Source organism: Canis lupus, chromosome 30, assembly GCF_003254725.2.
Source record: "Canis lupus dingo isolate Sandy chromosome 30, ASM325472v2, whole genome shotgun sequence".
Classification (NCBI taxonomy): domain Eukaryota; kingdom Metazoa; phylum Chordata; class Mammalia; order Carnivora; family Canidae; genus Canis; species Canis lupus.
The window spans coordinates 17,278,357-17,294,922 of NC_064272.1; the positions used below are offsets into that span (position 1 = coordinate 17,278,357).

A 16,566-nucleotide genomic window follows, 5' to 3' on the forward strand; every position below is an offset into this window, starting at 1 on the left:
GGCTGATATGACCTAAAATATTGTAGCTTCCTGGGGGCTAGTGAGAACAGAAACAGAGATTTAGATTGGCAGTCACCATAGTACCCCTTCCTGATTCAACACAGAGCAAGCAGAGAGAGAGAGAGAGATGATAGATAGATACATACAGAGAGAGAAAGAGAGAGAGAGAGAGAGATAAGTAACTGTTCCCAGATTCTCCCTAGGGAAGGAAAAGTTGGACAGAGTGTCCAATGATACAACTTTTCTGAGTACTATCTAAGGAACTGGCTTCAATTTCACTGGCTTCAATTTTCACTTCAATTTCACTTGTCCCAGCATACTCTAGACATCTGGGATCTGCAAAGAATGTAGAAAGTGGGTTGGTTTAATACAAAAGATTGAGGATCCCCTAGAATCTCTGGCCAGGCTGATTGATGGAGGTCTTCTCCTATATACAGCCAGTCTGTGAAGACTAATGAGAGGTGGCTGTTTTGTCTAATGTACAGACACCAACACAGAGTCCAGGAAAATGAAGAATCAGGCAAAGATAACACAAAAATCTTTACAAAACAACCCTAATGAAATAGGGTTATATGATATACTTGACAGAAAATTCAAAATAACTGTCATAAAGATGCACACTGAGGCCAAGAGAACATGAATGAAGTGATAATTTCAATAAAGAAATATAAAATATAAAAAGGGGCTAATAGAAATCATGGAACTGAAGAATACAATAGCTAACCTTAAAAATTCACTAGAGGTGGTTCAATAACAGGCTAGATCAAGCAGAATAAAGGATCAGTGAATTTAAAGATAAGTCATTGAAAATAATTCGGTCAAAAGAGCAAAAAGGAAAAAAAAAAAAAAGAATGAAACAGTGTAGAAACCTTAAAGGACTTATGAGACATCACCAAGCAGGCCAACATACACACTGTAGGAATTCCAGAAGGATAAAAGAGAGAAAGCACCAAAAAGCTTATTCAAGAAATAATGGCTGAACATTTCTCCCTGACTCTGGGCAAGGAAATGGACAACCAAATCCAAGAGGCAAAAAAAATATGAAAAAAAAATGAAGCAGAAAAATTCACACTGAAACACATTGTAATCAAATTGTCAGAATTCAAAGGCAAAAAGAATTTTGAAAGCAGAAAGAGTAAAGTAAATTATCATATACAAGGGAACCATCATAAGACTATCAGCAATTTCTCAGCAGAAACCTTGCAGGCCAGACGGGAATGGTAGGATAAATTCTAAGTGCTCAAAGGAAAAAGCTGCCAACCAAGCATACTGTACTGGCAAAACTGCCCTTCCAAAATGATGGAGAGATAAAGACTTTCAAAAGGTAAAGGGAGTTCATCACCATTAGACTTCCTTAAAAGAAATACTAAAGGAAGTTCTTCAAGTTAAAATGAAAGTGCACCAAACAGCTACATGATAGCATAGTATAAAATGTGTTGGTAAAGGTTAATATAAACACAAATACAGAATACTGTGTTACTGTAATGGTACTGGGTAAATTACTTTTAATTCTAGAGTTAAACAAAAAGATAAAAGTATTAAAAATAACTAAAAATATCTTAAAAGAGAAACAATATGTTGTGACAACAACAAAATATGTGAGGAGAGAAATTATACTGTAGAGTTTTTATATGTGATTGAACAGCTTAAAATAGACTCTTTTTTATGAGCTTAAGAAAGACTTTTAACTATGAGCCCCAAAGAAACCACCAACACCAAAAATACCTATAGAATTTACACACACACACACACACACAAGAATTTTAATATTATCAGTACCGGGCAGCCCCAGTGGCTCAGCGGTTTAGCACTGCCATCAGCCCAGGGTGTGATCCTGGAGACCGGGGATCAAGTCCCACGTCGGGCTCCTGCATGGACCCTGCTTCTCCCTCTGCCTTTGTCTCTGCTTTTCTCTTTGTGTGTTTCTCATGAATAAATAAATAAATAAAATCTTTAAAAAAAAAATAAAATAAAATAAAATTATCAGTACCAAAAAATCAACAAAACTCAAAATAAGACAGTAAGATAGGAAAAGACAGATAAAAAAAATTATAAGATCAACAAAAACAACAAAATGGCAACAGTAAATCCATGCCTACAAATAATTAAATATAAATGGATTAAACTCCCCAATCAAAAGATATAGAGTGACAAGATAGATAAGAAAACAGACCCAACAATATACTATTTATGAGAAACACAATTTAGATGTAAAGACACAGATAGGCTAAAAGTGAAGAGATAGAAAAAGATAGTCCATACATATGGTAACCAAGAGAGAGCAGAGGTGGCTATAGATAGACTACACAAAATAAACTTCAAGTCAAAAACTATCACAAGTGAAAAGAAGGACATTATATAAAGGATAAAAGGGTCAATTTACTAGGAAGATATAACAATTATAAGTATACATGCATCCAGTATCAGAGCACCTCAACATATAAAGCAAACATTGACAGAACCAAAGGAAGAAATATATAGCAATGCAGTAATGGTAGGAGACTTCAGTACTTCACTTGTAATAATGAAACATAGAATTTGAACAAACACTGTAGACCAACAAAACATTCTAACCAGCAGCAGAAGAACATACATTCTTCTCAAATACACATGGGATTTTTTTTCTGGGATATATCACAGGTTAAATCACAAAACAAGTCATTATAAATTTAAGAAGAGTGAAATCATACCACGTATCTTTTCTGAAATGAATCTAGAAATCAATACCAGAAGGAGTACTGAGAAATTCAAAGATATGTGGAAGTTAAACAACAGCCTTGAACAAAAATTAGTTCAAAGAAGAAATCAAAAGGAAATTGGAAAATACCTCAGGTCAAACAAATAACAACAAGACCCATAACACACCAAGATTTATGGGATGTAACAAAAGCAAATACTAAGAGGGAAATTTATTGAGATTAAAAAGAAGGAATAAAAAAGAATAAAGATTTTATTTTATTTTATTTTATTTTTAATTTTTTTTCTTTAATTTTTTTATTTATTTATGATAGGCACACAGTGAGAGAGAGAGAGGCAGAGACACAGGCAGAGGGAGAAGCAGGCTCCATGCACCGGGAGCCCGACGTGGGATTCGATCCCGGGTCTCCAGGGTCGCGCCCTGGGCCAAAGGCAGGCGCCAAACCGCTGCGCCACCCAGGGATCCCCAAGAATAAAGATTTTAAATAAACAATTTAACTTTATATCTCAAGGAGCTAGAAAAAGAATAAACTAAGCCAAAAATTAGCAAAAGGAAAGAAATAACAAAGATTGGAGCAGAAATCAATGAAATAGAGAATAGGAAATTAATAATAAAAAAAATAAAACTAAGAGTTGGTTCTTTCAAAAGATAAACAAAATTGATTAACACCTAGATAGACTAAAGAGAAAAGAGAGAAGACTCAAATAAATAAATTCAATAATGGAAGAAGAGTCATTACCACTGATGCCACTGAAATAAAAAGGATTAACAACCTACTATGAACAATCATACAACAACAGATTGGATAGCCTAGAAGAAATCGATACACTTCTAGAAACATACAACCTAGGAAGACAGAATCACAAAGATACAGATAATCTAAATAGACCTATAGCATGCAGGTTGAATCAGTAATCAAAAACCTCCTAATAAACCAAAGCCCAACACCAGATGGCTTCACTGGTGAATTCTACCAAAAATTTAAAGAATTGAATGCCAATCCTCAAATTTTTACAAAAGATTGGAAAGAAAGGAACACTTTCACACTCATTTTATGAGGCCATCATAATCCTGATACCAAAAGCAGACAAAGACACCACATACAAAAAAAAAAGGGAACTGCAGTCCAGTATCCCTGGTGAATGTAGATGCAAAAATTCTCAGTGAAATACTAGCAAATTGAATCCAACAGCACATTAAAAGGATCATATGCCAAAACCAAGTGGAATTTATCCCTGGGATGCAAGGATAGTTCAACATATAAAAATCGATTGATGGGATACATCATATTAACAGGATAAAGGCTAAAAATCACATGATTGTCTCTAGATGCAAAAAAAAATTTTTTAAAGATTTTATTTATTTATTCATGAAATACACACACACACAGAGAGAGAGAGAGAGAGAGGCAGAAACACAGGCAGAGGAAGAAGCAGGCTCCTTGCAAGGAGCCCGATGTAGGACTCAATCCCAGATCCCGGGATCACACCCTGAGTTGAAAGCAGATGCTCAATCTCTGAGCCACCCAGGCATCCCACAAAAATTTTTTTAATAAAATTCAACACCATTTCATGATAAAGACTCTCACCAAACTAGGAATAAAAGGAAATGGACTCTCAGTGCCCCTCACCTAGGCACTTGATGAGATGAGCACTGGGTGCTATACTATATGTTGGGAAATTGAACTTCAATAAAAAATATATATATTTTTTTAAAAAGGATATTGACTCAATATAATAAAGGCTGTATATGGAAAGCCCACAGCTAATATCATACTCAGTGGTTAAAGTGAGCAAGGCAAGGATGCTCACTTTCACCTTGAGCAAGGCAAGGATGCTCACTTTCACCTTGAGCAAGGCAAGGATGCTCACTTTCACCACTTCCATTCAACATGGCATTGGAAGTACTAGCTAGAGCAAATAGGTAAGAAAAATAAATACAAGGCATCTAAATCAGAAAAAAAGGAAGTTGGAGTTGTTTGCAGACAATATGATCTTATATATATAAAATACAGAAGACTCCATGAAGAACTGTTAGAATGATAAAATGACTCAGTAAAGTTGCAAGATACAAAATCAACATATGAAAATCAGTTGCATTTCTATACACTAACAACAGACTTTCTGAAAAAGAAGAAGTAAAACAGTTTCATTTACAATCGTGCCAAAAAGAATAAAGTGCTTGGGAATAAACTGAATTAAGGAAGTAAAAGATTTCTATACTGAAAACTACAAAACACTGTTAAAAGAAATAGAAGAAAATATAAGCAGAAAGAGACATCTCAAGGTTATGGATTTGAAGACTTAATATTGTTGAAAATGTCCATACTATCCAAAGTCATCTACAGATTGAAAGCAATCTCTATTAAAATCTTTATGATGGTGTTTACAGAAATAGAAAAAACAATTCTAAAATTCATATAGAACAACAAAAAGAATAGCCAGGTCAACCTTGAGAAAGAAGAACCAAGCTGTAGTCCTCACTTTTCCTGATTTCAACATATATTGCAAAGCTACAATAATCAAACCAGCATGGTTCTGGCATAAAGACATATAGGCAAATGGAACAAAATAGAGAATCCAGAAATAAATCTATGTATATATGATTAACTGATCTTTTGACAAATGTACCAAGAAAACACAATGAGAAAAGGATAATCTCTTCAACAATGTTGAGAAAACTGGGTGTAAATATGCAGAGTGATTAAACTGGATTCCTATCTTAAGCTATACACAAAAATCAACTCAAAATGATTAAAGACTTAAATGTAAGACCTGAAACTGTAAAATTCCTAGAAGAAACAGTGAAAAAGCTTCATGGCAGTGGTCTTTGTAATAATCATGGATCTGACACAAAAGCACAGGCAGCAAAAGCAAAAATAGAGAAGTGGGGAAAAAAGTAGACAAGTGGGACTACATCAAACTAAAACACTTCTGCACAGCAAAAGAAACAATCAACAGTGAAAAGGCAACATGTGAAAAGGGAAAAATATTTTCAAACCATATACCTGATAAGGGGTTAATCTCCAAAATATATAAGGAACCTCTACAACTGAGTACCAAAAAAACCAAAAACCCTAATGACCCAATTTAAAAATCGGCTAAGTACTTGAGTAGATATTTTCCCAAAGAAGACATATAAATAGCTAATAGGTATATGAAAAAATTCTCAACATCACTAATCATCAGGGAAATGCAAATCAAAACCACAATGAGTTCTCATCCTCACATCTGTCAAGATGGCTATTGTCAAGAAAAAAAAAAAAGACAAGTGTTGTTGAGGATGTAGAGAAATTGGACACTATTGGTGGAACTGTAAAATGGTGCAGCTGCTATGGAAAACAGTATGAAGCTTCCTCAAAAAATTAAAAATAGAGCTATCATACGATCCGGTAATCCCACTCTGGGTATTTATCTAAAAGACTTGAAATCAGAATATTGAAGAGATATCTGCATTCCAGTATTCATTACATCACTATTCACATTAACCAAAATGTGGAAACAACTTAAATATTCTTTGATGGATGGAGAAAGAAACTATGGCATATACATACATAGAATATTATTCAACCTTAAAAAAGAAATTCTGCAATATGAAACAACATGGATGAGCTTTGAGGGCATTATGCTAAATGAAGTAAGACAGTCAGAGAAAGATAAATACCACGTGACTATCTAAAATAGTCAAATTTGTAGAATGAAAGACTGGAATTAGTGGTTGTCAGGAACCGGGGTAAGGGGAAAACGAGGAGTTGCTAATCAAAAGACCTAATGTTTTAATTAAGAAAGATAAGTAAGTTTTAGAGATTTATAGTACAATATTGTACCTACAGTCAACAGTACTATATCATATAACTAAAAAGTTTGTCAGGAAGGTAGATCTCATGTAAGTGTTCTTACCACAATAAAATAAATTTTTTTGAAGAGACAAAGTAAAATGACATACAAGAATAATTCATTCCTAATAACTTTGTGAGACTGTAAAACAAGAGAGAGGGAAGGAAGGGAGGGAGGGAAGGAAAAGGGAAAAAGGAAGGAAGGAAAGGATAGGTAAGATATAGCCTAATATCACAGTTATGCGCATCTCTTAAAAAAAAAAAAAGAAAAAGAAGTCATCTTGGTTCAGGGTCTATAGTCTGACCTGTGTTCCCCCTGGCTGGGGACAATCCTCCAGGCCCCTGGTTCTGCAGATGGAGTGCCATCTCTCCAGACTTGGTATTGGCAGGAATCCCTTTTGTTCCCTTTCACTTGGACTTTGGAGAGGTGAGGCATATCTAATCTTGCTTTTCACTCTGGCTTCTGAACCCCAAGGAGGAAAAGTCTTGGTTTCTCAGGCCCCAAATTCACCTTTTGTTCAGGTTCCATATTCATCTCTGAGATGCAGGGATGACAGTTCCCCTATTTGGTCTCCAGGAAATCGTCTGACATCATTGCTCTCCCTGAACCCTCCATAAATTGCTAGACTGGGGACTGGCTTTCTCTCTCTTGCATAGTTTACATAGTCTAACAATCAGGGCTTGCTCCGCCTTTGTTTTAGAATCTTGGAGCCAGGGGCCGCTCTAAGCCCTTTTCCATTTCATCAGTTTGAATCCTTTCCCTGCCCTATTTTTCCACTTCCTGTCCATCATCTTGAGCATTCCTGACTGGCCCAAGATTTGAGTCGAGAAGGTTCCCACTTTCGATGAATGCTGGTGAGGTTTCAACAGTATGATCTTGAGTGAGTTGCTTAACCTTTGTGAGCCTTGCTTTCTCGTCTGTGAAGTGGTTATAAGACCTGCCCTGCTCACTTCACAAGCTGATTATGGGGCTCAGATGACATGAGAAAGTACTTTGAAAACTGAAGTGCCCTACACATGTAAAACTTTGTTTTGTCCTTTCAAAAACAGTGGTTCAAGTTTCTTAAGTGGAGCTTTGAAGTATTAAGTTACTTCCATGGATCTAACCATGTCAAAGCTACTAGTAGAGCTTTTCTTCATATTTTCATTCTGTTTCTAAAAACAATCACTTTTTTATGTACTGAAAGGCCATAACTGTAGGTGAAAAAGAAGGCTTCTGTCCACTGTGATATGATTACAATTTAAGGTTTGGGTTTGCTAATACTGGAATTGCAGACCTGTCTTTAACATTGATCAGGTGGTTGATATGATAGATGTGGAGATGTGCCCCACTTTCCCTTTCAAGGAAGGACTTGCTGCCCAGCTGCAGGGAATGAGGTCAGGGTATACCTCAGCTTTGAGAGCCACCTGGCCCAAGGCCACACTCTTCCTCAGGTAGCCCACATCTGCCCTGTGACTAGGTGAGAGGGGGGCGAATGCCAAGTCTATTCTGGCTTGACAAGGGACACTCCAATGGCTAATACTCGATTCAGAGTTCCCCATAGGGTTGGCTGAGACTTTGCAAGACTACATTGAGTTGGACTTCTTCCTCTACCCAATCCTGCTTCCTCTATTTCCTTCACAGATGCTGATCCCTAAAAAACATCTTGCACCCCAAATTCCATCTCAGCATCTGTTCCAGAGAACTCAATCTGTGATAATTGGCTAAGATGCACTGGGGAAGGCAGGATGGATGGGGTGGGGAGGGCCATCTTTATCGCAAACACAGCAAATTAAGTACAGAAAAGGTAGAGGGAGAATTTGAAATAGCCCTACTCTACAACTTTGGACAACTCCATGTCTAACAATGATTGAGTGACTCTCAGATATGCACTTATGATAGGTGGAAAGCTGTTGTTACTTGCCTACCTTACTTAGACCAAAATCTCAGAAGGGAAGCAACATCTATCTTATTCCCAATGCTAGAGATGACTTGATTTGATGATCTCACCTTGAAGTACCAAAAAGTGCAAATATGTGCTGGTTGTCAGACAAAAACTCCAGCTAGTATCAAGATTAGCCAAATCATCTAAATGTTAGTCATGGTTCTATTTTTCAACTACCTTTAAATGTGCAATGAAAGAGAAAATACCATTTTCTAGAACTCAATGTATTCTTATTTCATTTAGAAAGATGGATTTGAAAGCTGAGATTTAGCCGAGTAGAGATCAGAGATAGTTTCTGTAGTGACAGAAGCCACTGCAAATCCTAGCAATAAAAGGTGATCTTTGAAAATGAAAATCTGTCATTCATCAACCCAATCTCCCACCTCAACACACACACTTAAAACCCTTAACTAACTTCCCGTTGCTCTTACAATAAAGACCTGAGTCCTACAAAGTCCCACCCACAGAGTCTGGCCCCTAACTCAGTCTCCAGCTTCATTTCATTCCCTTTTTCTCCTTGCTCCCTATGGTCTTTATGCTATAACCACATTGGCCTTCTTATGGTTCCTCAAATAATCCATGGTGCCTCCTGCCAGAAGATCCCACATGTGCTGTCCTCTCTGACTACAACTCTCCCACCCACACCTCCACTTAGTTAACTACTGCTGGTCTTCAGATTCCAGCTCAAACACCACGCTTCTTCAGGGAGACCTTCCTTGACCCCATACCCCACATCTAGGATAGATTCCTCAGTGATATGATCTCACAGAATAGCACTCCTTTCCTTCAGATCATCTATCTCACTGTCTCATTTAGAATTATACTCTCACACAATTACTGGGCTAATTCCATCTCCCCACTTAGACCATGGGCTTCAGGAAGGCAGGAATGGTGTCTGGTTTTGCTCTCCATCCTATTCCTTGCTCCTAGCGCAGTTCCTGACAGATAGTAAACACCCAATTTGTTGAATAAATAGATAAATGAATGAGTGTATGAACAAAGAAAAGAAATCTCTGACTTTTTTTTGTTTGGGGAGCTTGAAGTTTCATGAGGTTAAAACGTAGAAATGTTGAGTTAAAAACCCAACATGGTTGGGGAAGATATATTTGGTGGCAACTATTACAGAGATTTTCTCCCTAACCCCTGGCAAGGAGAAAGGATGGGGATGGGGAGGGAGGACAGCACCATCAGAACAAGCATACCTCCCAACCTCATTACAGAAAATGACAATACCCAAGATCAGGCCTGAGAGTAAATGAAAATTATTCACTTGACAGTCAGGAGGAAATGCTGTGGAATTAAAGTTGGAGTATATTCTTGAATTGGATGCTTTTCTCCAGGGCCCTAAAGTTTACTAGCTGGAATCATTTTTTCGGAACCATTCCATTTAACCTTTGAAAATGAAGCATCTGTCTTTTAATAGAAAAGCTACTTCTCATTGTAAAGATAGCACGCAATGTTCTTGGCTTCCTTGGTATCCAGAAAAGGAAAGTCAGATATTTCCCTGTGTCCTCACTATATCTTGAACCCCTATGTCAACAAAATAGGCCAGATTAATAGCTAACTTTTTTTTAGAATTACTTATTACTAAAAGTACTAGCCCATCCTGAGAAACACTAGGTAGAGCAGTCTACACAGATGTATCTGCCCCTCCAGGAGTCACGGGAGGCTTAGGAAGCCGGAGATGGAAGGGCCCCAAATAACCAATCTCAAAGCCACTGTATACAGAAAAGAGGCCAAGTTTACCATCCATTGAACACTTTTTTCCTCAAAAAGCATTTTAAAAAGTGTAATTAGCTAATCAATTTATTAATCGAATATTCCTACTTGGTATAAGCCCCTGCTGTGTCACAATGGAGAGTGGTCCCTTTCCTAAGCATACTATACCCCAATAAAAGAAGTAACATCTGGATGAGCTAAGTTGTTGGTCAGCCGCACAAGGCACAACATGGGTATTGGCAATACAGACAGCCCATAGCCAATAGCACTAATGACCACTGAGCATTTACTATATACCAAGCACTCTACATGTATTTTCTCATTAAATCCTCACAATCTATGAGATAGACATGATTATACTCTCCTTAGAAAAGCTGAGTAACACACCTAAGGCTGCAAGTTTAGAGCAGTTTCAAGCTTAGTTCTATCTGCTTCCAAAGCTCATGCCTATAGCCTCTGAGTCTGCGAGGGCTTGCAGACTTCAGGGAGAGGGAGAATTGAGTGTGGTATGGAAGGCAAGGCTTGATGAAGGACAGGGTTCCGAGATAGGCCTGAAACAGGCACAACTCTGAGACAGGACAGAGAAGGAGGAGAGTCAATGCATGGAGCTGTGGTGGAGCAAGGCTGTAGGGAGAAGACATTGAAGAAAGGGGAAAGAGAACAGAGCAAGGCCGGTTGCTTGGTACAGCCATGTTGGGGAGAGGGGTGAGGACACCGGCCTTGTGTGCCGTAACAACTTGCCCCCTCTTCTCCTTTTCAATAAAATACTATATTCCTACACAGAAAGACTTGGAGAGGGAACTAGAAGAAGTGTTGAGTGGAAGAGGAATCTTGCCTTTCCTTTGATCTCTTTCTGCCTCTCTGCTCTGAGTGCAGCATCCCAGGCGTTCCACCTATGGAGCCCAAAGTCAGTGCTACAAACCTTTTAAGTCCTACATCCGAAGAAGGGTAGCATCTTTGCCTGAGGTTGTCAGATAAAGCTTGGCTGACTCCAAATGGAACTGGAACTCCACTCCTTCTACTGACTGTGGAGTCTGAACCAGAGGGGTGGGGGCAAGTGTGTCAGGCTACAGTTACTCTCCCAACCCCTGGACAGGCAGCCTTCCAAAGAAGGTAGTTCCAGTTTGGTAGCACAAGCAGAGTTTCATGCTTAAGCCTTACTACCGCTAGGTACACATCATGTTACATAGACATATATTTACTGTACAGCCTTTTATTCATTCATTTGTTTGTTCACTCATTCAAGAGGTAAATTACTGAATGGTCATTTCAAGTCAGGGACTTGTGCTCGGTATTGGGGGAGATTAGGTCAAACAATATGCTTGTATATAGGTTAGGTTATAACCTAACCTCAGGAGCTTAATACTCTGTTATTGCTGGTGGGCATTGATGACATGATCAAGAAATAGTAATTATAACGAATGCCAGGATAAAGAGAAGCTTAGGAAGCTCCATGGGACTCCAATTGCTCACACCGCAAGCTGCTTGCCTTGTTCATTTCTGTACCTCACATGTCCGTCACTATGCCTGACACACAGCAGGTGCTCAGTAAATTTTCAGTGAATTAAATAAAGATCTTACTGCGCCTGACTCCTAGCTCTGTCTCTCTGTGACTTCTCCCCATTAGTTTAAGCCTGGCATCCTAAGCCTGGATGACATAAGGAAACATGGCATTCTTCAAATAGATCACAATACGTTAGAATTGGGAGAAACTTGACAAATCTGTCTGTATCGCTTCCATTTCCTCCTAGACATCCTGTCCCCATAGTTGAGGTTCTTCAGGAACCACTTGAAACTGCTTGCTTTCCTAATTCCTCCTCATTCTGAATGCTCTCCTAAGAATATGCAAGTTGGTCAATGTCCCAATTAAAACTCAGGAGTCCAGACCTTGACCCAGAACCATGACAGCTCCAGCTGGCTTGATGGCAGGGGGCCACCTCCTCCTCTGAAATAATGGGCGGTGGAAACCGCGATCTTGGCTTCTGATTAGGGTCTTCCAACACCATGAGGGTCTCCTAGGGGCCTTGGGGCCCCAGGGAGGCAGAGCCATTCTGGGGAAAGATGAGGAACAGAGTGGAGGGGTCCTGTGAGGAGGCTGAAAATTGACTCCGCCTTTGGGGGGATAGTGATCCCTGAGGTACAGGCACCTGAGCGGACAGAAAAGAGAGGGTGTTGTGAAGGAGTAACTAGGAGGCATGAGTCAACTGCCCCCTCAAGCAAGGAAGGCTAGGTAAGCTCCAGAAAGGGCCTGGCCAGAGTCCTAACTCTTCAGCCAGAAAGCACCTCAGAGTCAGTTCAGAGTGGTCTTGGGACATGCTCAAAGCCCTTCAGCTGAGTGGTAGCAGAACGGGGTTAGAATCAGGGCTCTTGATTTCTACCCTTGAGTTCTCTCCCCCCCCTCACCCCGGTGCCTCCTAGGTATGGGTCTCATGGGGGAGTTCTTGGCCTGTCACGTTTTAGGAAATCTCCCTTCTAAAAGGACTCCTGCGTCTCCGGCAGGACAAAGCTATTCTGGTTCTATGGGCGGCCAACCTCTATCCATCCCCTTCCCCGGAAATATCTCATGGGGTTTTCAGTGGCCACGGGATGGGCAGCCTGGGCCCCCACCCAGCAGCAAACCCTGGGGCAGCGGGCATATGTCTTGGCATCTGGGCATCTGGATCCTTTCCTCCGGGGAGGCCAGTGTGGGGGCAACGGCGTGGAGTCCAGGGACTTGTCAGCCTTGAGCATCCCCGCTCCCCCCAGTCGGCCCCTCCCTCTGCCCGCCCGGGCCACAGCAATGCCCACACGCAGGGCAGTGAGAAAAGGAGGGGACCTGGGTTTGCCGGGCTTCCTGGCCCGCCCCCGCCCCCTGCTCCCGCTCCCCTTCCCGCCGCCCCGCCCCCCCGCCCGCCGGTCCCTCCGGGCTGCTCGGGCGCCGCCACTGCTGTCCCCAACGCGTCCCGCCAGCCGGGGCAGAGGGCAGCGTGACTCACGGCGCTGCCACCAGCCCACGGCCTGCCCGCCCCGTATAAAGGCTGCCGGGCGGCGGCGGCGAGCCGGGCCGGGCCGGGCCGAGGCGCGCAGAGCATGGCCGGGGGCGCGGAGCGAGGCCGCGGGGGCGCGGGCTGCGGGCTGCGGGGCGCGCTGGCGGCCGTGGCGCTGCTGGCGGCGCTCAACGCCGCGGGCACCGTGTTCGCGCTGTGCCAGTGGCGCGGGCTGAGCGCGGCGGTGCGGGCGCTGGAGGCCCAGCGGGGCCGCGAGCGGCGCGAGGACAGCGCCCTGCGCTCCTTCCTGGCCGAGCTGAGCCGCGCGCCGCCCCCGCCGCCCCCGCCGCCCCCGGACCCCGCCGGCGCCGCGCGCAGCAAGCGCAGCCACGGCGGGGAGCCCGCGCCGCACCTCCGCGCCGAGAGCCACGACATGCTGATGCTGATGACCTACTCCATGGTGCCGGTAGGCGGGGGCCCGGCTCCCCGTGGCGCCTCCGCCGGGGCGGGCGGCGGGCAGGGCGGGGAGACAGGCCCCGACGGACGGCGAGGCGCCGAGAGGGAGGCCCGGCGGGGGCTGGCACCCGGGCAGGCGCCCCTGCACCTGAGCCCGCGGAGGTCCGTGCGAGGGGGAGGGGGTCAGGGGCTGTCTCCCCCCTCGGGCATCCTTGGGTGTGCAGGTAAATGCAGGTGAACCCGCGTCGGCGGCGTCCGGGACCGTCCACTTGCGCCCCTGACTTCGGAAGAGAGCGCTCGCAGCCTGGCGTGAGGGGAGCCTCGCGCTCCGGGCCCGGGCCCCGCGGAGAGGGCACATTTCGGAGAGTCTTCCCCTGGCTTGTCCAGGGCTCCGGCCTCTCACCTGGCCTCCCACCATCCTCGTGAGGTTGGGTGAAGCGAAAACAGCCCCAATTTTACCGAGTCGCCTGGAATCTTGGTGCTGCTGATAAAGTTGCTCTTGGGTCTTAAAGCGCTTTCCAGATGGAAGAGATCAAAATAGAGAAATTTTCTTGAAATCCACTGAGGAAGCCCACGTTCTCCTACGGGCTCCAGCGGGTCTATGGAACCCCAGAGATTACCAGTGTGCACTCAGGGGGCGTGGAGCGAGGGAGAGTCCCTAGCTTTCCATTAGATTTTCATTAGAATTGCACTCCCCCAAAAAAGGTTTAAGAAACTCTGCTCCAAGTCTTTAGAGTAAAGCCTCAAAAATCTTTTTTTTTTTTTTTTTTTTTTTTTTTACAGTTCAAAGTTTGCTTTTGCGGATTTTTAACTCAATAATTATCTAACAATTGCATTTAGATCACCTTGCAGGTCCCCATTCCATTCATTACCCATTTCAACCACAATGGTCTTATTTCATTTTATAATGACAAAGATTTCAATTCTGTCACCCCCAAGTCAAGTGTGAGCTGTACTTCGGAATCCTAGGTATTCTGAAGATAAACTCACTTAAAGCTTCTGTATCATAGAAGCTTTTAAATATCTTATATGACCTGAAATGCTTTTACAACTACATCATGGAAATGTGGCATACTGCAAATACATCTTTTCAGAGAGATCAAAATCTCTATTCCTGTTTTTTTTTTTTTTTTTTTTACTTGTGTCATCATTTAAAAATCTGGGACCAAGCAAAGAATTTTCAAAAGACCTCTGTAGGGGCACCTGAGTGGCTCAGTTAGTTTAAGCATCTGCCTTAGGCTCAGGTCACGAACCCAGAGTTCTGGGATTGAGCCCCAGTTGAGCCTGCTTCTCCCGTCTCAGTCTCCCCCTGCTTGCACTCTCTCACTCTGTGTCAAATAAATAAATAAAATCTTAAAAGAAAAAAAAAGACTTTTGTAAAATGAAGAAATCTCCTTTCAGGGAATTTATTCTTTCTCTTGGCTCTCTACCATGCATTTTGAGGGTTTTTTGAAACCCTTCAGGAAGGATGCATCTGAGCATCAACATTTTATATTTTTAATCCTGCTTTTAAGGTAGAAGCCTGTGTATTGCAGTCTGTTCAGTCACTAACGCAAGAGAACAGAGAGACCCATTTCTGTGTCAGTCTGAAAGCTGGATTTAACTATCACCACCTGCTCTGTTATAGATCAGAGAGCAGAAACATCACATTTGTCAGGCTGAGAAGCGTTCATAGATTATCACCCACTCACCCCCCATTTCTAATGGATATGCTTTCACCTTATAGCATCATTGAAGGAATTTCCATGCAGATCAGGATAAAGTAGCTGTCATATTGCCGGCTTCCCCATTGGGAGTAGTTCTCAAGCAGTAGGCTAGGGGGTCACCTGGAAGCATATTGAAATGCAGATTCCATGGTCCCACTGTCACACTTACAAAGTGGTCATCTCCAGAATTGTCTTCCTTAAGAAGTCGCCTGATCCCCATTCCCCCACCTTCCCACCCCCTTGGTGAGCTTGATACAAGCGATCCAGGTGCCACTTTGAGAAATTGCTGTAGATCACTGCTTCTCTACTTTAATATGTATACGAATATCTTGATGGCCTTGTTCAAGTGCAGATTCTGAACTCAGAAGGTCTAATTTCAGGCTGGAGATCCCACATACCAGTGCTGCTGGTTTGAGGACCACAATCTGAATAGCATGGTTCAAGAGCAGTAGTTGCACATTGAAATCACATGGGGGGCTCTAACAGGACTGTATGCAGATCCCACCACCAGAGACTGAATTCACCGTTAGAGGTGCGGTCTGGCATGCCTGGACGTTGGCATGCCTTCTTGCTGACAGTGAGCAGCATGAAGCATCTTACTCCCACCAGGTCTCTTTTGAGGCCTCTGCTCAAAGCAGAGGAGCCCATTTTATTGCTGAAAGGCTTTTGCTTTATTCTAGCAATATTCTCACTCATCTTTGCAAAATTTTCTCCATTTTTCTCAGAATAGAGAATAATTCACACGAGGAAACAGTGTTTTAAAAACCACTTTTTGGGTGCCTGGGTGGCTCTGTTGGTTAAATTCTGCCTTGGCTGGAGTGGAGATCTCTGGGTCCTGTGATAGAGCCCCACCTCTGGCTCCCTGCTCATCAGGGAGCCTGCTTCTCTCTCTACCCCTCCCCCCAACTCATGCCCCCCCTTAAATAAATAAATAAATAAATAAATAAATAAATAAATAAATAATCTTTTTTTTAAAGCACCTTCAAGGGCACCTCTGGTAGAAAAGTTGCTAAGAGAACTATTTAGTATACATCATGGAGGTCGGTGTGCACACCTCTTATGGTTGAAGTCACACCTTCCCCTACCCTTATCTACAGCACCAGTAGGTTTGAATGGGGATGAGATCAGAGGTCCCCCCACTGACAGTCCGTGTCCTTAGAAATCTAGGAACAAAGAAATATGTTGTAGGCAGACTAATGTCAGCATTTCAGAAAGTCTTCCCAAAGGCTCATTTATCCAAGATGAGCCTCCTCAAGCTTAC

General features: G+C 42.5%; 2 protein-coding genes across 2 annotated transcripts in view; one reads left to right on the forward strand and one right to left on the reverse strand.

Annotated features, from left to right (window-relative positions):
* LOC112675933 (aromatase) overlaps positions 1-7,171 on the reverse strand; it is a 123,782-nt gene extending 116,611 nt beyond the window's left edge. Inside the window, exon 1 of the mRNA XM_035708789.2 lies at positions 6,839-7,171. The gene's annotated coding sequence lies outside the window, so the exon portion shown is untranslated. The remainder of the gene's footprint in view (positions 1-6,838) is intronic.
* Positions 7,172-13,231: 6,060 nt separating this feature from the next.
* The window catches only part of GLDN (gliomedin), a 63,441-nt gene continuing 60,106 nt past the window's right edge, over positions 13,232-16,566 (forward strand). Inside the window, exon 1 of the mRNA XM_025472792.3 lies at positions 13,232-13,609. Within this exon, the coding sequence (XP_025328577.3) occupies positions 13,247-13,609 (363 nt within the window). The 5' untranslated portion in view covers positions 13,232-13,246. The remainder of the gene's footprint in view (positions 13,610-16,566) is intronic.